The sequence below is a fragment of the Chelon labrosus genome (genome assembly GCF_963514085.1).
Source record: "Chelon labrosus genome assembly, chromosome: 4".
Taxonomy (NCBI): Eukaryota; Metazoa; Chordata; class Actinopteri; order Mugiliformes; family Mugilidae; genus Chelon; species Chelon labrosus.
Genome location: NC_140340.1, coordinates 10,619,272 through 10,642,873, shown reverse-complemented (window position 1 = coordinate 10,642,873; position 23,602 = coordinate 10,619,272). Strand labels below are relative to the sequence as shown.

Here is a 23,602-nt window from a genome sequence, read left to right as displayed (position 1 = left end):
TGACACTGAGAGTCCACTGAGAATGAACTTTGCCAGGACTGGGGTTCTTGACTTTTCATGCAGCAACAGGCAACGCAGGCTCGAAGGCTCAGAAGTCCTGCATGCACCGCTAATGAAAGTATGCCACTAACATTTGTGTTGAGCAAAAATGACTTTATTGTTTATGTCTTCAAGTATGTAATGTTTTTTAGAGTACCGATCTGACAATGTCAGGAAAGCGCTAGGAAATCAGGTGATACAGCAGACAAAAGGCAATCGTACACCTAGCTTTCATTACAAGCATTAAAGAGATTAAAGACAGAGGTTACGGCGTAAAGCACAAACAGAACAAGCGACAAGAAGAATGTTTTTCATTGAGGTGACACCTTGGCTTAAAGTTGTTGAACTAAGAAATCATCCAGTCCTTTCTGCAGGACAGACTCAGAAGACATGAGCCAGCAGTCCAGTGTCACGGGCGCAGTAACGCTATAGTCAGCAGCCGTGGTTCTACAAAAGGAGGACAAACAGGGTCACACAGCTTATCCTTGTATGTTGCAGTAATAGCTGCACTCTGAAAAAGCTTTAATTTGTATGCTAATAACAAAAACATGAATACAACAGAATAAAATGTACCTCTTAGCGTCATACTCCTGTTCTTTGAATACCAGTTTTGTGCCAGAATCGCCCTGTTTCTCCTCATAAACTGCTGGGTCTAGAGCTGGACACACAATAAAAAAAAGCATGATGCTAAAATGTTGGCTCTTACAAACAAATATGATAATTTTTCATTAAATCCAGAGGTATATCCATAGACACACTCTGCCTTTCACCCACTTAGAATTCCTTCTGCGTCGATGGCCGATGGCCTCTGTCTTATGACTGGCCAAAGGAATTCTTCTCCATCCTTGTGATGAAGCAAGATGACTATGCGCATGTCTCCAGCTGTAACATCTGTTTCCTTGTCCCGTCTGATCACTGTCACACTAGAAAAAAAAAGATAATAGCTTCAAAAACACTGTCAACATGTGTGTATGACCTAAGCTTACAGTCTATAGTCCATTGTCTTTTATCAGGAAGGAGATTTTCAGTTTTATCTGCAGCATCAGAAACAGTTCTCTTTTGTTTCTGACCAGTGACAATATATTCATGGAACCATAGTTACTTTTGTTACTCTTGTTTTTCCACCAGAGAGTCCGCCATGCTCCTAGTCTCTGTAGGCTACTCCATCTCTGTCCGTATATCTTCTCTGGTCTTCAGCTATTGCAAACCAGTAATTGTTGGCCGACATAAAACCATAGACTGTATAAAGATGGACGATGGAACAGCTCCTCAAAAGTAGAGCGAGCAGAGTAAGTAGAGCTCCCCCTGTTGGTTGGCTGCAGTATAGGTCATAAGCTCCACCCCCTCCATGTTAGTGGATGGGACTTGGGACAAATTCTAACACTTTTTTTTTAAGGATTGTTTCTGTCATTTTAAGTAGTTAAAATACTTATGTATACTCGAGTGTCCAATTTTCTGGCAACTTTTGTTTTAGTTCGTTATTTGATGCTATAGAAACAGGATGTGATGTCATGATGACTACAAGTTGCCATGCCAACGGCTCCACGAAGTGGACCATAGGGCCGTGATTAAAAATTAAGAATACTTATAATATATAATCCAACATTTCCTTGTAACTAGTGGAGGCAGGGCAGAGCGCAGTATTATTTTAACGAAAAAGTGAGTGAGTCTGGAGGAAGTATGTGCGGGTCATCAATAACGGGGCTCCAGACTCCGGCTCCAGACTCGCAAGATAGCGCCACCCATATCAGTGGGAAAATAGCGTCAGTTTGGCAAATGTAAGGAAGTGGGGATGCGTTGTCCATATTTATATACAGTCTATGCGTAAAAAACTGAATAGCTGGTGAGCCAGGTCCAGGACGCCTGCCTCAGACAACAGACGTAAAACACTGAAATACTGCAAGCCAGATTTAACTGCCACTAAATACCCAGTTAGTAGTGTGTTAAAAAGTTGGGGAAGGTGTTAAATTTACTGAAAGTTAATTTGAACCACAGCTTTAACTTTCCTTTAAATTCCCTTTAAAAGTCTGACACACGGTCACAGATCACTTTCATTTACCTTGCCCTGTTTAAGGAGACGAGGAGCAAAGCTTTTCTGGCCTTCACCTGAGGTTATGAGTCCATGGATCAGGTTTAAAAATGTAATGTGGGCACGTGCACCAAATGTAAAAAGACAGTCAGAAAGGTATAAATTGTACTTTAATACAATCCTAACATTCTCAGGATGAGAAGACATGTTATGAATCCAGACTGATTTAAATAAGTTGCGTGGTTGTACCTTCAGTGTGCAGGATCTTAAATGTAATTGTCGAGACAAATTTCACATTATAAATCCTACACATTTTATTCATTAGTTTATTTTCTTTTATTTGTGCCTTAACTGGATACTTTAATACTTCATCTGTGGTCTAAGGAAGGCAAAGGTCCAATAATGTAGAAAATACATGATGTTGATTTCTTATACCACTGATTGATAGAAGCAGGTACAAAAATATAACCTGCAACCACATACTTTAGTTTAACATAAAGAGTGGAAACAAGACAGCTAGTCTGGGTTGATGTCCCAAATTATTTCTGCATGTTGAGCTAAGTTGAAAGAAAATAAATACCAATACGTTAAGCTATTCCTTTAGGAGTTGCTCTCATGTGAGTCACCGCTGAGAGTGCCTCCTGAGCATTACACTGCAAAGTTACCTTCCAGCTGTGATGGGATCTTGTCCAGTGTGGTGTGTCACTGTCTGTCCCAGTGTAACAGAGACTCCGCTGGGGTAAACTTCAACATGGTGATCGGTTTTGAAGTGAATGACAATCCTTCTGAAGCCCCCATTTTCTATCGAATCAAGCTGGCTGTTCACGTACAGCTCTGGTGCAAAAGAAACCAAATGCAATTAAACACAACACTGCAAACTGGAGAATAGACATGGATAAGATGGATAATGTAGAAAAAAGATCTTGGGGGAAAAAAGTACATAATAGAGTTTAAGACAGCTAAACCCTAATATTATACTTATGTTTTTCCCCCAAGATCTTTTTTTGTGAGGTAAATTAAGAATGAAAATAGGAACATTACTGACCGCTGCTGGGGAGGTGATATAGTTTAAGGGACAGACTTCCATCTAAGTCATAGCACAGTGGAATCGACTGACTCTCCGTTTTTAGCAAAAACCTGTGGACAGGAGGAGCTGAAGACACAGATGTTAGATATGTGGGTGGGAAAGAAACAGAAAGAAATGTTCTTCTTTCTATCGTACCAGATAGGGGCTTATTTACTGCTTTGCTTCTCCTTGCACGCTTGATAAGATGCCCCACACTCGTATTTCACTTTGTACCAGTTAGGGCCGGCCTCAGCCACACATAGAAGACCACTGATACACGAAAGGGCGCACTCCTCCTATTTTACTCAGGAGGAGCCCAGATAGAATATAACCTGTGTGTACACTTAGTTCGGGGCTTCTCTTCTCCTACCCTTAAGGTGGTTAAGCTGAAGTCTCAGCGCTGACACTGTACCTATTATCTGCGTGCCAAATAAATTGTTAACTGGAGAGACGTTTTCCGGTGATCTATTCATAGTCGGACTAACCTTTCCAATAGGTATAAAGAACCTGGACAGAAGGAGAGGGATTTATTCCTCCTTCGACACACACATGCACTGAGTTACCAGCAGATGGAAACATGTAAACTGAGTCAAACAAAGCTTTTATGATGATGACAGTCCCATCCCGTCTCAACTTCCATGCTGTGCTGAGGTGATACGTACATCATCAAACTGTGTATTAGCTGTAGATTTACATTTGCAACACGCCTACGTGAACCATCTTATACAGTAGATGTCTTTGTTAAGGTGTGCGTCGTGTCCCTCTGAACCCCCCACTGACCGTTCTGTGGCAGTACGTAAGTGTCTTTGGGTGGTTCATGGTCTTAAAGGGGAACTACTGTTTTTTACAACCTGGACCTTATTTATAGCATAAAATACAATCATTTACTCATCCATATAACTTTTGTGTCATTTGCCCTCATTCAGATAATTAGATTTGCAGCATATATCCATATAGCAGGAGTGACTTGGGCACGGAGACTCAGCCTATAAATAACACATTATCTGCCGCGGTCGGCTTGTTTACCTGTAATTTGTTACTGCTACGGTTTGTCCACAACCTCAGAATCGGAAAAAATATTCAGCCATGTTGCAAAAAACTAGCAGTAGCAAATTACAGGTAAACAAGCCGACCGTCGCAGGTGCGCGTGGAGCTTTCAGAGATGACATCATCCAGGTCAGAAGACATCATCCAGGGTCTGTAGGTCAATCTACAGACCCTGGATGATGATAACAGGTAACCTTGACTCAACGGGAAATAGCACTAGCGTATCATAACAAAATATTGGCGAAATGAACGAGTTTTGAGGCAGATAACGTGTTATTAAGAGGGTGCATCTCGGTGCCCTGTCACTCCTGCTATATGCATATACACTGATCTAATTATCTCCTGAACGAGGGCAAATGACACAAAAGTTATATGGGTGAGTAAGTATTTTACGCTAGAAATAAGATTGTAAAAAACAGTAGTTCAACTTTAAGTGTAATAAGCCACACATGGCAAAGTGTGGATAAAAGGGTATGGATGGAAAGGCGGAAAGAAGACATCTCACTTTGGCTGCAGAGGCTCAACACCCAAGGATTGCTTGTCTTGTTTTTTTTTTTTTATGTTGTTTGTTAAAGTAAATACATCTTCTAACCCTGTCTGTCTCCACTTTATGTTCCAGCCCTCAAGCCAGGTTGTAACATGTCAAAAAGGTTTGGGATATGACAGAAAAAGTCTTGATGGAACATTTAAATAAAATATTGTTTTGACCCAATTTGCTTGATATGTAATTAATAAGTAATTAACAAACTTACTAAGTGTACTGACTATGTAAAGGAGCGGAACAAAAGACAAAAGCAGCATTCTGTATTTGTCTGTATTACCGGTTGTCTTACTTCTGGCTTTTTTAAGATGAATACAGCATCCTGTTATGCTTCATCAGATTATAATGTAGTGAAGATGTGTGCAAATGACATACCAGGAGGGACAACCCACTCACCCATAGCAGCAGTGAAGGAGGATCAAATTAAACGTAAATTTATAACAAATAAATACCACTGCCCCACCATGTAAAATAGCCTCTGATAACAAGGCTGAGGTTTGTCTTTGAGAGATGTGTCCCCGATCTGAACAAACATCCATCTTTCGGGTCCTTGCTAAAACATTTGAAAAAATATGAATGGCCCCAATTTTCTTGCTATGTCTTAATAAGTAATTAACAAACTTAACAAACTAAGTGTAACTGATGGAAAGGAGGCCAGGTCAACACCTTGTGCTATTTTTCATGTTTTTTTAGTTGCTCCTAAAGTTTTTGTGTGTCATATTGTTGAGGTCTACTCTATACACATGGAGGTGAAGGTAGCTGATATTTATCACCACACCTTTTTAATAAAACAGATACAGATTTTATGATTTTATTACCAGCAATCATTGTTGGAGCTTCGGTCCCCGCGACTCCTGATGCTGTAGGATGGAAATCTGTTTAAAGAGGGAATAAATTTAGATAGTCACATACATTAATATTACGAAGCATTTTCACTACCCGCTTGGACTATCACTGTGGACTTCCTATTTTATTTATCCTCAAATGTGTTTTTATTTTAAATTTTGTCTTTAAGATGCATGCGTAAATGTTGTATAAACTTGTTGGCATAATTATCTATATTTTTTAATATGAAATGCACAGGTATTTAAATATAGACTGTAATCATGGAGAAGTCAGGTTAAAGATGAGTAAAGTGAGGAAAACAATTTAGGAAAACACATTATGCGCTCTGTCAAGGAGGTTAGTGAAATTATTTTACGAGGACAGATTTAGAGGGTTTTCCAGTTGCTTATTAGTTGAACAAATATAACTCGTGCTATAATCACAGTATTAGAAGGACAGTTCAGAGATAGCACAGAAAAAGACATTTACCGTGTGGCATCAAAAATGCAACTCCTGGTTGTCCTTGGGGTCCATTTATATGATCTGGAATACAAACAGTCACATAAATAGACGTGCACAGGAATTTTGAGGGGCAGTTGCTCTGACCTGAAAAAAGGGCTATATGAAGGACTGAGAATAACAGGGTCTTTATTAAAATATATATACACAAAGCCTATTTTGCCACTCTGTCCTGATGTCATCTGGGATTGGCTCTGGCTCTGGCTCTCTGAATGCAGCTGATGCACTGGGGTCATCATCTGTCAAATTACATATTATTGTTATTGCCATTATCATTATTATTTTAATGCCCACTAGTGGTATTTATGTTCTGCTCAGGCAAGATCTTTGAAATTACTTCTAAAATAGCCTATGTTTTTATAGATTACAATTATTTAGCATGCAGCTTTTTAACCCTGTACTTTCTAGCATGGTCCTCTCATCTCATATTTGGTGATCATCACTTAGGCGTACCTGCCCTATGTGCCTCGTCCTCCTGGTGGTCCACATTTTCCTCACATAGTTGTGACTGCTCCTCATCTTAAATGTAATGTAATTCAAATCAAATCAAATCAAGTTTATTTATATGGCACTTTTCATACCTATTAAAAGCAATACAAAGTGCCTCACAGAGGCTAAAAACAGCAAAAACAGAACAAAAAATCCAACCCTCCCACCCCATAAGAACACAGAGACATGAGACACACACATACCCCCCCCCCCACACACACACACACCCCACCCCCACCCCCACCCCCAACACACATACACACACACACCCACACACACACCCCACACACACCCCGCACAAGAGAGACATGGCTAGACACCGAGACCTGGAGCAAGGAAAGAGCCACCTTTGGGGCCCAACCACACCAAGAGGGCCTCCAGCCCACGACTACAGGGAGCACTGCCATAGAGAGACAGCCCCGACCCGGGTCGACAGGAGGCCCCACACCAAGGTGCAAAGCCCTCCAGCCACCAGGGCCAGAGCCGCCCATAGGACAGCACCCCCGTGAGTAGACCAGCAGCAACTCCCAGTGTGGTCGGCCCCCATGAGGAAACACTGGGGCTAAAAGCCAAGGACTAAAACTGTAAAATAGGACAAAATGACCAATGTAGATAAAATGCTTTTCAGCTCATAAAATTAAAACATGTATTTGTAACATATAAATTAAAAATTATGAAACATTGCCATTAGTAGGCTAAAATATGAGTCTGATTAATTAATCAATTCGCCTACACAGTGTCATGTCATCTTTATCACAGTGCAAATTCTCTGTGTCTCACCTGCTGGTTGGCTTTCTCTCTCCCTCTCCTGAATCCGCCTTTTTTCGGTGGGCATCTTGGCTTTAAACAATACCAAAAGTAGTGATAGGATTTAGGCATTTAACCATTTTGAATAAAATAATTAATGTGATGCATTACTTCCATCATTCATTCTTCTTGCTAAAACGAAATGTGAGAAACTAACTATCAGACATGTAGCTTAGTTTGCCTGTGTGATAACGGGCTGCTTGTCTGCAAGCTATCTGTCTGCTAAATGTGACAAACTCAGCCTGGATTTATGAAGATTTTAATTAATTTAATAAAACTTGATGATGATGATCGTTCGTTTGTTATACATCACAAACTCACCTTCTCCGACAAGGTTGAGTCGTCTCACCCGACAACCCTATCTTTTACTGTCTATGCGACAACCTCCACGTGCTCCTACTAGAGCCGCTGCCGGTCGCGTGCAGCGCTACAGCCACGTAAACAGAGTTTGCCCCTACTGACTTTCACTTTCGGTGCCCGAATGGAAGTGAATGAGGCTTTGCGATTATTTTTTTTTTATCTAGGCCTACGTGAAATTCTGCATCCATTGTACAATTTTTTTTCCCCCTCAGAAGGGCAACGTGAGTCGAGAAGGACATGTGGGCAGTTGCCCGAGCAACCTGAGCAACCCCCCTGTGCACGTCCCTGCTTAGCAGTAGGCATGTGTATTGACACCTTGGCAAAGTGAAATGCCAGGACTTCCACCAAGTTACCAGGTTTGATGCCTTTCACCCTTGCAGTTTGTTCTGGGCAGACACTTTTAGCTAAGCAGAAGGAACAGAAACAGTACAAGAATAAAAATCGGAAGGAAAACAATAGGTATCCTGCAACGTTGTTGCATGGACCCCTAATAACAACAGAAGGAGCGCTTCACTACTCTGCTGTACAGCGGATTTATTCATTGAGTGATTACGACACTGTTAGTGGCATGTGCTGGAAGAAGTCTGAACACAAACCACATCCACTTCATTACTACACTCCTGATCAAAATTTTAAGACCAGTTGAAAAATTGCAAGAATTTACATTTTGCACTGTTGGATCTTAAGAAGGTTCTAAGTAGTGCTTCAAAATGCAAAAAGAAGAAATGGGAGTGAGACAAGAAAAAAATTTGAGTAAGCAATTTATTGCAAACAACCATTAAACTGAAATAGGCTGTTCATCAGCTGATCAAAAGTTTAAGACCACAGCCTTTAAAAGCCCAAATCTTTGCAAAAATGTGGATTCAGTGTCATTTTCTGTCAGGTACCCACACTGTCATGACCTCCTGATGGCAAAGGCAAAAAAGCTTTCTCTCTTTGAACGCGGTCGAATTGTTGAGCTGCATCAGCAAGGCCTCTCGCAGCGTGCCATTGCTGCTGAGATTGGACGCAGTAAGAGTCATTTTAAACTTCTTAAAAGATCCTGAGGGTTATGGGGGAAAAAAAGTCAAGTGGTAGACCCAAAAAAATTTCACCAGCCCTGAGCCGGAGGATCCAACTGGCTGTCCATCAAGACACGGGACGATCCTCGGCCCAAATTAAGCTTGTCACTGGTGCCAACTGCAGTCCCATAACCATTAGAAGCCATCTGTGAGAGAAGGGTTTTAAGAACAAAAAACGTCTTCAAAGACCTCGTCTCCTTCAACGGCACAAAATTGCCCGTTTGGAGTTTGCACGAGAGCACCAAACATGGGACATTGAAAGGTGGAAGAAAGTTTTATTCTCTGATGAGAAAAAATTTAACCTTGACGGTCCTGATGGCTTCCAGCGTTACTGGCATGACAAGGAGATCCCACCTGAGATGTTTTCTACACGGCACAGTGGAGGGGGCGCCATCATGATCTGGGGGGCTTTTTCCTTCAATGGAACAATGGAGCTTCAGGTTGTGCAGAGGCGTCAAACGGCAGCTGGCTATGTGGAGATGTTGCAGGGGGCATCCCTCATGACTGAAGGCCATCGTCTGTGTGGTAATGACTGGGTTTTTCAACAGGACAACGCTGCAGTTCACAATGCCCACTTGACAAAGGACTTCTTCCAGAGAAATAACATCACTCTTTTGAACCATCCTGCATGTTCCCCTGATCTAAATCCAATTGAGAACATTTGCGGTTGGATGGCAAGGGAAGTTTACAAAAATGGACACCAGTTCCAGACAGTGGATGCCCTCCGTGAAGCCATCTTCACCACTTGGAGCAACATTCCCACTAGCCTCCTGGAAACACAAGCATCAAGCATGCCGAAACGCATTTTTGAGGTGATTAACACGAATGGCACAGCTACTTATTACTGAGTCCTTGTTTTTGAAAATTCTATTTCTGTTTTAAGGGTTTTTTTTTTTTTTTTTTGAGATGTGGTCTTAAACTTTTGATCAGCTGATGAACAGCCTATTTCAGTTTAATGGTTGTTTGCAATAAATTGCTTACTCAATTTTTTTTTCTTGTCTCACTCCCATTTCTTCTTTTTGCATTTTGAAGCACTACTTAGAACCTTCTTAAGATCCAACAGTGCAAAATGTAAATTCTTGCAATTTTTCAACTGGTCTTAAAATTTTGATCAGGAATGTACTTCTCACATCTCAATGCCAGAAATCTAAGGTCTACTTCAGGGGTGTTGCAGAGTCCATGCTTTGATAGATGGACTACAGGAATATTTGTGGAGGAAGTCATAATATTATTCTTCATCAGAGTATAATGTAGTGAAGATGTGTACCCATGACATACCAAGAATGGCAGCAGATCCCTTATGAAGTTTCCCTGTGAAGGAGGATAAAATTAAGTTTAAATATACAGTATGTATAACAAATAAATACTCATGCTACGTAAATTAACCTCTGATCACAGAGGTTTGTCTCTTATAGGTTTATCCCTGATCTGAACAAAGATCCATCCTTCAGGTTTCTGTTAAAACACATTAAACTACAAATGTTCTTTAGCATTTAATTATGTAACTTTGTAGGATATATGTTGATACTTTTTGTTTTCTGATTTAACCAAATCTGATGGCCTTGAAGGTAGTGATATAACACTCCTTGTGATATAACATGACCTCAGGTTACGTTTCTGGAATACATACCTATAAGAGCGCTAGTCCAAACGTGAGAAGAAGACGCTGTTAAGGAGGATAAAATTTTGTTTAAATGTACAGTATCAGTGTCAACGGTTAAAGACACATGTGAAATTCTGTGATCTTTATATTAGAAACAACAGTAACATAAAAACAATGTTTTTAGTGAGCAAGAATACATCTCAACATGTATTAAATGGTTGGTTTGGTTTTGGTTCAAGGGGAAAAGCAGCTGCTCCCATGGGGGAAACGATTACTGATTTCACCAAATCTGATGGCCTTGAAGGTAGTGATATAACACTCCTTGTGATATAACATGACCTCAGGTTACTTTTCTGGAGCTGATCAGGTTTTTGGTAGAAGCTGTAAATTTTAGATTAGGCACTATAACTTGAATAATGCTGTAATCTGTCATGTTACTTTTCAGTTGTATTTGAAGCATCTTTATGTATCTGACACAGCTTAGGTGAAAATATCCAGATAGGTCTGTAGGATAAAGTATTTTTATGTAAAAAAAATAAATAAATAACAGCACATGGAGCTCTTCACTACTCTGCTCTACACCAGCTTTACTCATTGAGTAATTGAATGTCAGATCACATTTCTGTGCAACTGATCCATGCATACAGATCTCTGATCTGCAGGACCAAACCCACCATCAGAACCATCCAGGGTTGGACTGAGGAGGCTTCCTCAGCCTTACAGGACTGCTTTGAGCACACAGACTGGGAGTGTTCAAAGTAGACGCCAATCTAGAGGAATACACGTCATCTGTGCTGTCCTATATTAATTTCTGTACTGATGCTGTCCTACGCACAAAGACAATCATGGTCTTTCCTAACCCGAAGCCATGGGTGGACAGCACAGTGAGGCCCCTGCTAAAAGCCCAGGATGCAGCCTATAGATCAGGAGACAGGCTGGCTTACAGCAGGGCAAGGAAAGAACTGAAAAAGGGCATCCAGCAGAAGGACTGTACACCTTCCTGAGCCAGAGGTGCAACATCAGCCTCTTGTCCTGCAGCGGCACCAAGTGACCTCCACCTTGAGGAGGATTAACACCAATAAGGCTGCAGGTCCAGATAAGGTGTCGGGTTGGACCCTGATATCATGTGCTGATCAACTGGCAGAAGTTTTTCTGGACATCTTCAACCTGTCCATGCAGCTTTCCTCGGTCCCTGTCTGCCTGAAGTCCTCCATCATTGTGCCTGTGCCCAAAAAAAACACCACCACCTACCTCAATGACTACCGTCCCGTCGCTCTGACCCCAGTCATCATGAAGTGCTTCGAGAGGATCCTCCTAAAGTACATCAAGGACGCCATCCCAGCTGGACTGGACAGCCTACAGTTTGCCTACAGGGAGAACCGTTCTACGGAGGATGCTGTCTTGCTAGCACTTCACACGGCCCTGACTCACCTGCAGCATCCTAACATCTATGTTAGCATGTTATTTGTGGACTTCAGTTCAGCCTTCAACACTGTTCTCCCAGACGTGTTGGCCCTGAAGCTCCACAATCTGGGTTTGTCAGCATTGCTCTGCTCCTGGATCAGGGATTTCCTCACCAACAGACCCCAGGTGGTGAGGATGGGGGAGTCCACATCAGCCTCACTGATCCTCAACACAGGCACGCCACAAGGTTGTGTGCCTGCCCTCTTCACCCTCTTCACTCACGACTGCTCTGCCACCCACCCCACAAATATGGTTGTGAAGTTTGCGGATGACACCACCGTGGTAGGTCTCATATCCAACAACGATGAGACCCACTACAGAGGAGGGGTCCAGAATTTGACTCAGTGGTGCTCCAGGAATAATCTCATCCTGAACATCAGCGAGACCAAGGAGGTCATAGTGGACTACAGGAGGACCAGAAAGACTGAACACGCTCCTCTCTGCTTACATGCGGAGGAAGTGGAGCGTGTGGACAGGATCAAGTTCCTGGGCATCCACATTTCCTCCGACCTCTCCTGGACCGTGAACACTTCACACCTGGTGAAGAAGGCTCAGCAACGGCTCTTCTTTCTCAGGAAGTTGAAGCGGAGTGGACTGTCTTCACAGCTGCTCATTAACTTCTACAGAGCAACCATCGAAAGCATCCTGTGCCTCAGTGTGACAGTGTGGTACGGCAGCTGCACAGCACAGAACAGGAAGGACTTAGCTCGGGTGGTGAGGACAGCACGGGGGATTGTGGGCTGTCGTCTACCAGATCTGGACTCTGTGTATGCTGCCCGAGTCCAGAAGAGGGCCAGACGCATCGCAACAGACCCCACCCACCCGGGCCATGGACTGTTTGTACCTCTTCCTTCACGGAAAAGGTACAGAAACATCAAAACCACAACCAACAGACTGAGAGACAGCTTCTTCCCCAGAGCTGTGAAGTCAATCACCCCCCCCCCCCCCCCCCGCCCTGCACACACACACACTCAACCCTCCCCCCTGACCCCGCCATGGACACTTTACAATCATTGCAATGTTTGCACTGTATGTTTACAAGGTTTACTGCTAACTATTCATTCCTATGTATATGTTTGTACAGCTGTATTTTTACTTTTTTATCTTATTTTATTGTTAGAGTTAAAAAATTTTGCCTATTCCATGTCTTTTGTATTGCACTATTTAAGCCAGGAGCTGCCGCACAAAATTTCGTTATGTTCTCACATAATGATAATAAAGGATTCTTGAGTCTTGATTACCACACTGTTAGTGGCATGTGCTGGAAGAAGCCTGATCACAAACCACATCCAGAGTCCATGCTTTGATAGGTGGACTAGAAGAATATTTGTGAAGGAAGTCATAATATTATTCTTCATCAGAGTATAATGTAGTGAAGATGTGTATCCATGACATACCAAGAAGGGTAGGAGACCAGTGTTTCCCTGAGGAGGATAAAATTAAATTTAAATATACAGTATCTATAACAAATATAGTAATAATAATAATACTCATGCTACGTAAATTAACCTCTGATCACAGAGGTTTGTCTCTTAGAGGTTTATCTCTGATCTGAACAAAGATCCATCCTTCAGGTTTCTGTTAAAACACATTAAAATACAAATGACCTTTAACATTTAAATTAGTAACTGTGTAGGATATACATTGATACTTTTGGCTGTTTTTGTTATACATGTTACTGCAGAGATGCTCTGGAGTTGTCTGTAAACACACGTTAGAGAGTTTCTTCATATTTAGTGCAAACATTCACCGGGACTCAAAGATGAACTGATTATAATTTGGTGGTCAAACGGGATTCAATGATTGTACCTACGACATGTAATCTGTTTATGCACAGTATATGGTCAGAGGCTCCACCACATGTTAAACTCTGTAATCTTTATATTTAGAAACAACAGTAACATGAAAAAAAAATAATAATAATAATTACTGAGCAAGAATACATCTCAAAATTTAGCATTAAATGGTTGGTTTGGTTACTTGTGATTACCGTTTCACCAAACGTCATGGTTTTGACAGGAGTGATAGCACTCCCTACTTACTTTTGTGATATGTATAGTTGTAGGATCGTTAAGTGTGAAGGAGGATAAAATTAAATTTAATACAGACCATTTATAACAAATAAATATGAATAAAATAAGACTGTGCATACATATACATATATATATATTCCATGCCCTCTCCGTAAACTAGAGATACTTTGTGATGTTGCTTACCTTTAACAAGTCTTGTCCGTCCTGTTAAGGAAGAATGTGGATAATGAGATGCTGCACACACTTATACATTTCCATTTCCATTTCCACTTGTGTTATGCATTTGTGTTGCTCACCAGTTGATCCTCTCCTTCCCCCCTGTCCTACAGATCCACCTTCTTTTGGTTTATGGAGTACATCTGCGCTCTCGCCTGGAGGCTTGGTGACCACCATAGATGTGAGTGGGGTCACAAAGCTGTACTTCAGTGACAGCTCCAAAGCCTGTGTCTTCACTTTCTCTTTCTCTGGTCCGGATAACTGCAGCCTGTGTCACAAATTATAATTTGAACATAGCAGTTCATCTGGCAGTAAAGTACGATAGAGGTATCTACTGCTCTCCTCGGTTAAGGCTTAGAAAAAAAATTCTGGCCAGATGGCCGACTCTGACCATGTTACATCCACCTGGGTTTCAATTCAGAAGTATGGGCACAACTTGTAAAGTGGATTAAAATTCTCTTACCATCAAGTGGACAAAATACACCGATCAGCCACAACATTAAAACCTGACAGGAGAAATTAATAACATTGACCATCTTGTGACAATTCAGTGTTCTGCTGGGAAACGTTTGGACCTGGCATTCATGTGGATGTTACTTAGACATGTAACATAGCAGTTCATCTGCACATAGAATAGACCAGGCACCCCCACCCCATAGCAATGACACCACTTGATGACAGCAGCCATCCCCAGCAGGATGCAGCCTGACACAGGCACACACACCTAAAAACAGTTTAGGAACAACTAAAAAACAAACATGAAGAATAGCAGAAGGTGTTGACCTGGCCTCCAAATTCACTAGATCCCAAACTGATCAAGTATCTGTGGGATGATCCACAGAGGCCCCTCCCCTCAACCCAAAGAACCCAAAGGCCCCCACGAACAACATTCTGTTACCAGACACCACAGGACACCCTCAGAAGGCCCATGTCCATTCTCTGATGAGTCACAACTGTTTTGAAGGCACAAGGGAGACCTACACAATATTAGGAAGGTGGTCATAATGCCTGATCAGTGTATATGCAGTATGTATTCGATTAAAAGAGTCCTTTGAGGTCTTTCAAACATAGCCAGATAATTGTCTTTCAGAAAAACAAAGCCCCAAAGAGAAGCCCAAAGCTCGGCTTCCTTCACTGTGAATTAGCACGTTTAAAGCTGAAATGTTCGTGATAATATCAGCTTAAGCAAACTACCAGACAGATACTACATGACAGATAGAAAAAGGACAGTCTTTTTACAGTTTTTTGTAAGAAGCCAGCTATCATGTACTTCAGTGTTTAACTGAACACCCGACACACTCTGAGTGGTAAATCTTCAAACATTAATGCTGGAAATTAGATATTCCCTGCAGAAGTTGTGCTGCAAATTGAAATTGTCTGGATTTTTAACATGTTACCTTTGGCTTATGGAAAATGTGGTGATCTTTTTCCAATATTCTGACTTATTTGTGTGTGCTTGAACTATGAAAAAAACAAAAACAATGTGTGATAATTAATTACACACAAGAAGAAAAAACAAGAAGACAGGTATCTCATCACACTCACTCTTTGTCCAGGAGCTGTTTAACTGTGAGGTAGGCCCAGACTCTCTGGATTATGCCGTCAGATGGTTCAGTGGTCTCCAGGAAGGGCCTTGTGTCAGAAAATGTCAAGTTTTGCCTCCTCTGTCACAATCCAGATGAAACGTAATGTCAGTACACAGGGATGCTGACAGAGACAGACAGATGTTCACACTACAGCTGATGCGCAGTGTGGATTCAGCCTTACCGAAATGCCCACAACTTGTGGAATAAAGGTTTCAATGTTGTTGTCAGTGATCTGGCCGGCCACCACAATCTCAGAGCCATTATAGTACTGACTAAATTCAGTCTGGGTTAGATTGGTCCCACCAGGGTAGGTCATTGTCACATCCGTCAACAGAGGAGTGGCCACTTCCTCATAGAAACCCTGTGGACAATAGAGGATGGACACCATATGAACATTGAAACACTCTACGGCCAACAAAACCACACGGTAAACAGAGTACTGATGATGTGGAAGAAAATACCTTCAGCTGTAAATCAGCGTCGGAGTCTTCATAAATCCTTCGTGCCACACCGTTGTTCTGCAATGACATTTTCTCAAGGAACTCGAAATTGACATTGAAACCGAAGCCAAGACAGTAGAGCGGGAATTTGCCAGCAATGGCCCTTTTAACATTTGACTGTATAGTCTCGGGATTCCTCTCCCCTGCGAGGACACAATACAGTTAACCTCAGGAAATGTCAGACCACTGAATAGTTCCAAACATAGCTACAACGGGGTTATTTTATGCATGTTTGTGTGCAGGTATGTTTCATTATAACCTGTGGTTGGCTTTCCGTCTGTGAGAAGTATAAGGATAGGTGCTGAACCTTCTCTGGGATGTACATTGAGCATTTGTGCTCCTCGCAACACTGCATCGTTAATGTTTGTGCCTGAAATGCAACAACAACAAGTTTCATTGCTACCATTATGGCCAAAAGATTATATTTTATAAGAAATAGATCTTTAGAAAAGACTCACGTCCTGAACTACCAATGCCTTGTACAAAGACCTTGGCACTATCCAGGTTTTCTTTGGTGGCCTGAACAAGTTCTCGTTTCCAATAAAAAATTCTGCTATTAAATGTGATTAGGCCAAAGTAGTCATCTTCTGACAGGTCATTCAAAATATGCAAGAGTGCTGTCCGGGTCTAGGAACAAAAACATCATTCACACACATTATTACATTTGTTTTCTGTGTGTGTGTTTATGAATTTTCTACTTGTCTGTTACACAGGCAATTTGTGACAAGCTCACACTCTTTAAGCACTGTACCTGTTGTATTTTTCTGCCATGCATCGAGCCACTTCGATCAGCAACAAAGACAAAATTCTTTGGTATTTTGGGAAGACTAGATGGAGCAAAATGATGTACAAAGTACCCGTCTGATGTCTTATGGGGAGTGAGAAGAAAGTTTAAATGTTAAAAGATTACAAATGAGACTTGAACATAACAGAAATTATGAATAGACAATGATCAGGCATAACATTATCACCACCTTCCTAATATTGTGTAGGTCTCTAACCCTAACCCTAACCCTAACCCGAGAATGGACATGGGCCTTCTGAGTGGGTCCTGTGGTGTCTGGCAGCAGAATGTTATTAGTGGGGGCCTTTGGGTCCTGTGGGTTGAGGGGAGGGGCCTCTGTGGATCATCCTACAGACACTTAATCAGTTTGGGATCTAGTGAATTTGGAAGCCAGGTCAACACCTTGTGCTGTTCTTCATGTTTTTTTGAGTTGTTTCTAACGCTTCCTGCTGGGGATGGCTGCTGCCATCAAGGAGTGTCATTGCTATGGGGTGGGGGTGCCTGGTCTGGTCTGGGTGGGTGGTACATGTCTAAGTAACATCCACACAAATGAATGCCAAATCCAAAAGTTTCCCAGCTGAACACTGTATTGTCACAAGATGGTCAGTGTTATTCACATCTCCTATTAGTGGTTTTAATGTTGCGGCTGATCGGTGTTAATAATATTGAACTACATAATTAATATATTCATGTACGTATAATGACCATATAAAGCTGCAGTTTTGATGAAATTAACTTCAATCTTCATTTACCTGGAGTTCTCCAAATGGGATGCCCCTGTTGACGTCATAAACAATCACCAGATCTCCATTCATACCCTGCTCTGAACAGCTGTCACATGTTTTCTGGTGCTCCTCTGTCGGATAGAAATGAACCCACGCCTAAAAAGACAAATCGAGACAAATTGATTAGATTTTAGATTTCAGAATTTTTTTTCTTGCCACCATTGCATTATTTCAACTGAAATAATTAAAACTGCATTTCAGCATGCCATACCTGTTTGTCTGTGTGTGTTTTGGTGATGGCATTCGCCATGGCTTTGGTGCTTAGTCCTCCTTTCACATCGATGAAACTGATGCCGGCTTTCTCGTGGATGTACACATCAGCCTATACACAATAAAATAAACAGTTAGAAGACACTGGGACAATTAAACTTACCGGTTGATCTCTGAGTAGATAGCAACAAGAAAGACACCTTGAAGTCTTTGACAGGCTGCATGGGTCGAACGTGGATTTGCAGCTCGTACTTGCCATGCGTGCGTTTCATCAGTTCCTCATAGGTGAGCTCAAAGGTGACCTTTTTGTGAGCAGCCACATTTACAGAGGTCTTAAATTCCTCCAGGGTCCTCCCTACAGAACTACAACAGAGACAATAATCATTGTTTAAATTGCGATGGCAGCCAGATAGTGTGGACATGAGTTGTGTGAGGTTTGTAAGAACCAAGAATTCAAATATAATAATAATCAGTTATATAATTATAATTCATTGATACCTTACAATTCCAGCACTTTGGCCTCGAGATACAGCCTCAGTGTACTGTTGCTGAGCTTGCTCCTTAGTTTTCACAAGACCATCATACACCTGGCCATCAATTAACCTGAAGAGGACCAAGAAAAGCTTTTGATTACACCTGTATAAGCTTGCAATTGATTTGTTAATGTAATGTGTATATATATGTATGTATATATTTTATATATATATATTTTTTATTTGCAAATATTCACAGATCATCTTTGTGTCACACACACATTCTGAATCGACTGATGAAGGCATTCTTGGGAATCCGGACGTGGAATTCAATTTCCTTTGACACGTTCATGCGATTGGCCACGCGGCTGGAGATGATGGTGGTGGCATAGCGACTGGTCACTGTGGAATTGATGTGAAAGCTGTAGATGTCCCAGTCATCCTGAGCAAACAGAGGAGGTCACATTTCACAAGAAAATGCTTGATTTAACTCACTGGCTGACGACCAGCTGACCAAAGATTAAATGAGGTGGGTGACTTTGGTGAAATGTCACTGGTGTAGCTACAGAAACACCTCCGTTCTCATGGTTTTTCAACTCATGTTTCAAGTTCACATTGGCTGTGCCCATCCACATCCATGCACGCGCACAGAGGACATGGTGTAGACTCAGATCCACTCTCTGAAACCTTTCTCCCTGATTCGTCTTATATCCCAACCGTAAACAAGATCATTTAAAACACATTAAATAACCCTTAACTTAAACCATAAACCTTAACCACATGAGACTTTCCATTCTTAACTTGACTCAGTTTGCCTTAACCCCCTGCAAACCTTACCACGTAGCTGTAACTATGATCACACAGAAAGGAAAAAGTGCATTACACTGACCTATCCCTGCCCTGAGACTCTCTCTAACCATAACCCAAACTTAAATGTAACCTACCCCAGTTTATTTTCGATAAACCTACCCTAATCTTATACTAGGTCTTCAACCTTTTTTGCAATCACATACATGCATTTACATCACAAATGTCCTCAGTCTCCAGGACTAGGTGTGATACTCACATATACATGCATATACATGGTCATGATCCTGTACTCCATTTTAAAATATTTTCCTAAAGACTTGCTTTAACAAAGAACCACCATTACTACTTGCCCAAGCCTGATATTAAGCTAAAACTTAACCTTACATCACATTTAAACCAAACATTGTAGTGTCCAAATAGATGAGGGTACATTGGCGTGTAAACAGATTTATGTCGCCAAAACAAGGGTAATGCACGCACACACACAAAATAACCCTGAGGCTAGAGAGCCATGAGGTCCCTAAACCTGCTTTTTCTGATGTCTGAGGCAGAGGCAGAGTTCAGTGTGCTGCAACTGACAGAAATCTGCACATCCAAAATGAAGAAATAAATAAACCGAGCACACCTATTATGTGAAATATCTATCAAAATTAACAGAGGTGGTAAAATTTAAATACATTCAATAGATTTTTTTCCTTGCGCTGCAGTGCCCTCCCCTTTGTCTTTTGTGAGCTTACCTTGTCTGGTAGTGTGGTCGCCAAACCCAGCAGCAGCCCAAGGAGGGTCACTTGCACCACAGCTCTCTCCATGGTGCACACCACTATTCTGCAACCCAGACAGCTGAAGCTGTCTTTTAAACTCAGACAAACAAGGGCACTCTCACTTGGATACATGACATAAACTAAATACAAACACACAAAAAACACACACTCGCCCCCATGATTTATCAGAAATTCTGCTGTTTATGTGAGCTCTACTGTTGACACTGAGAGTTCACTGAGAATGAACTTTGCCAGGACTGGGGTTCTTGACTTTTCATGCAGCAACAGGCAACGCAGGCTCGAAGGCTCAGAAGTCCTGCATGCACCGCTAATGAAAGTATGCGACTAACATTTGTGTTGAGCAAAAATGACTTCATTGTTTATGTCTTCAAGTATGTATTTTTTATTTTTTTTTTAGAGTACCAATCTGACAAGGTCAGGAAAGTGCTGGGAAATCAGGTGATACAGCAGACAAAAGGCAATCATACACCTTGCTTTCACTACAAGCATTAAAGAGATTAAAGACAGAGGTTATGGCGTAAAGTACAAACAGAACAAGCGACAAGAAGAATGTTTTTCACTGAGGTGACATCTTGAGTTAAAGACGTTGAACTAAGAAATCATCCAGTCTTTTCTGCAGGACAGACTCAGAAGACATGAGCCAGCAGTCCAGTGTCACGGGTGCAATAACGCTATAGTCAGCAGCCGTGGTTCTACAACAGAAGGACAAACAAGGTCATACAGCTTATCCTTGTATGTTGCAGTAATAGCAGCACTCTGAAAAGGCTTTAATTTGTATGCTAATAACAAAAACATGAATACAAAAGAATAAAATGTACCCTTGGCCTTTGAATACCAGTTTTGTGCCGGAATCGCCCTGTTTCTCCTCATAAACTGCTGGGTCTAGAGCTGGACACACAATAAAAAAAACCATGATGCTAAAATGTTGGTTCTTACAAACAAATGATGCAATATATATATTTATATATATTTATATCTATATCTATATCTATATATATATAATAATAATAATAATGCATTTTATTTAAAGGCGCCTTTCTTGGCACTCAAGGACACTGTACATACATTCATACAGGATATATATATATATATATATATATATATATATCAAGCAGTTTACTGCGGTGGTTTGGGAAATATAAACATGTAGTCGTTGTAGCGCAAAACTTGCCTTGTAAAACTTGCCTTGATTGTATGCAAGCACATTATAATGACGGTTGCTAAGTTTCATAAGGATTGGGTGAATACGTCAAAAGTTATAGGCCTTAAAGTTATATGAAATGTGTCCGTGTCACCTGTAGCACCCCCTGTAGAAGTAATGTCACGTAACTTGATGGGCGTCTAGTCTTCATGAAGGTAGCTATTGCAGTTTTTGAGATATTGAAGTGTTGCTTTTGTAGCGCCCCCTGGAGACCAAGATTCACAGAATTTGGGGTGCCTGTACAGAATCAGGTTATTATCAATGATATGAAGTTTGATTAAGTTTGGGTATATACTTCACAAAATATTTGCTTCGGAGTTACACTGTGCCACGCTGTAAAACCTAATTAGCCATTAACTTTGTTATCAATAACACTGCTAAAGTTCTTTTGAGAACTTTTCATTATCTTTGTCCATAAATGATACATGCCAAGTTTGGTGAGAATTGAATGAATGGGCTGGCGCCACCTAGCAGTAGGCATGTGTACTGACACCTTGACAAAGTGATGCCTTTGTTGCCTTTCACCTTTGCAGTTTGTCCTGGCTAGAAGAAGCCTAATCACAAACCACATCCATTTCAAGACTGTTTCTCACATCACTTACATCTCAATGCCAGAAAACTTAGGTCTGTTGCAGAGTCCATGCTTTGATAGGTGGACTAGAAGAATATTTGTGGAGGAAGTCATAATGTTATTCTTCATCAGAGTATAATGTAGTGAAGATGTGTATCCATGACATACCAAGAATGGCAGCAGATCCCTTATGAAGTTTCCCTGTGAAGGAGGATAAAATTCAGTTTAAATATACAGTATCTATGACAAATAAATACTCATGCTACGTAAATTAGCCTCTGATCCCAGAGGTTTGTCTCCGAGAGGTTTATCTCTGATCTGAACAAAGATCCATCGTTCAGGTTTCTGTTAAAACACATTAAACTATAAATGTCCTTTAGCATTTAATTATGTAACTGTGTAGAATATATGTTGACAGTTTTTGTATTCTGATTTAACCAAATCTGATGGCCTTGAAGGTAGTGATATAACACTCCTTGTGATATAACACGACCCCAGGTTACGTTTCTGGAATACATACCTATAGGAGCAATATTCCAAACGTGAGAAGCTGTGAAGGAGGATAAAATTTTGTTTCAATACACAGTATCAGTATCAGTGTCAACGGTTAAAGACACATGTGAAATCCTGCAATCTTTATATCAGAAACAACAGTAACATAAAAACAACATTTTTAGTGAGCAAGAATACATTTTAACATGTAGCATTAAATGGTTGGTTTGGTTTTGGTTCAAGGGGAAAAGTAGCTGCTTCCCTGTTCTGGGGGGACACAATTACTGATTTCACCAAATCTGATGGCCTTGAAGGTAGTGATATAACACTCCTTGTGATATAACATGACCTCAGGTTACTTTTCTGGAGCTGAGTAGTTTTTTGGTAGAAGTTGTGATCTTACAAATGGACAAATCTCACAAATTTTAGATTAGGCATCTATAACTAGAATAATGCTGTGATCTGTCATGTTACTTTTCACTTGTATTTGAAGAATCTTTATATATCTGACACATCTTAGGTGAAAATATCCAGATAGATCTGAAATATAAAGTAATTTTATGTAAAATTTTAAATAAATAACAACACAAGGAGCTCTTCACTACTCTCCTGTACACCAGCTTTGCTCACTGAGTGATAGTGGCATGTGCTAGAAGAAGCCTGATGACAAACCACATCTACTTCATGACTAGGTCTACTTGAGGGGTCTTTCAGAGTCCATGCTTTGATAGGTGGGACAGAAGAATATTTGTGCGGAAAGTCATAATGTTATTCCTCATCAGAGTATAATGTAGTGAAGATGTGTATCCATGACATACCAAGAAGGGTAGTCATGAGACCACCTGCCACCACTAACACCAGCAAGACCTGTGAAGGAGGATCAAATAACATTTAAATATACAGTATCTATAACAAATAAATACTTGTGCTACGTAAATTAACCTCGTATCACAGAGGTTTATCTCTGATCTGAACAAAGATCCAGCCTTCAGGTTTCTGTTAAAACACATTAAAATACATGTGCAATAATGTGTAGACACAGTTGATGATTTTGGCTGTTTTTATTACAGATATTGCAAAGATGCCCTGGAGTCATCTGTTAACACACATGAGAGGATTACAAATTTAGTGCAAACATTCACTGGGACTCAAAGATGAACTGATTATAATTTGATGGTTAAACAGGATTCAATGATTGTACCTACAACATGTAATCTGTTGATGCACAGTATATGGTCAACGGTTAAAGAAACATTTGAAATACTGCAATTTTTATATCAGAAACAACAGTAACATAAATACAATGTTT

General features: G+C 40.9%; 1 protein-coding gene across 1 annotated transcript; it reads right to left on the bottom strand.

The window, feature by feature from the left end:
- Position 1: 1 nt before the first annotated feature.
- LOC311486898 (inter-alpha-trypsin inhibitor heavy chain H3-like) lies at positions 2-20,267 on the bottom strand. The gene is made up of 18 exons (XM_084542921.1): positions 19,985-20,267; positions 18,719-18,879; positions 18,463-18,567; positions 18,165-18,327; positions 17,966-18,076; positions 17,722-17,850; positions 16,937-17,053; positions 16,644-16,812; positions 16,445-16,555; positions 16,147-16,328; positions 15,867-16,046; positions 15,645-15,763; positions 14,134-14,367; positions 3,114-3,349; positions 2,734-2,902; positions 814-962; positions 613-697; positions 2-486 (listed from the first exon to the last, which is right to left on the bottom strand). The coding sequence occupies exons 1-18, from the start codon at positions 20,138-20,140 to the stop codon at positions 372-374; spliced, it is 2,691 nt and encodes an 896-aa protein (XP_084399047.1). The 5' UTR covers positions 20,141-20,267; the 3' UTR covers positions 2-371.
- Positions 20,268-23,602: the final 3,335 nt, after the last annotated feature.

What these genes read in the sequence shown, in the direction of transcription:
- LOC311486898 (XM_084542921.1), bottom strand. Translation starts at nt 20,140, where the DNA reads ATGTATCCAAGTGAGAGTGCCCTTGTTTGTCTGAGTTTAAAAGACAGC. An exon ending in AGGCATTGGTAGTTCAGGAC is followed by an intron (nt 16,556 to 16,643) that starts GTGAGTCTTTTC and finishes GTTGCATTTCAG; the next exon opens with GCACAAACATTAACGATGCA. An exon ending in ACGCTGATTTACAGCTGAAG is followed by an intron (nt 16,047 to 16,146) that starts GTATTTTCTTCC and finishes TATTGTCCACAG; the next exon opens with GGTTTCTATGAGGAAGTGGC.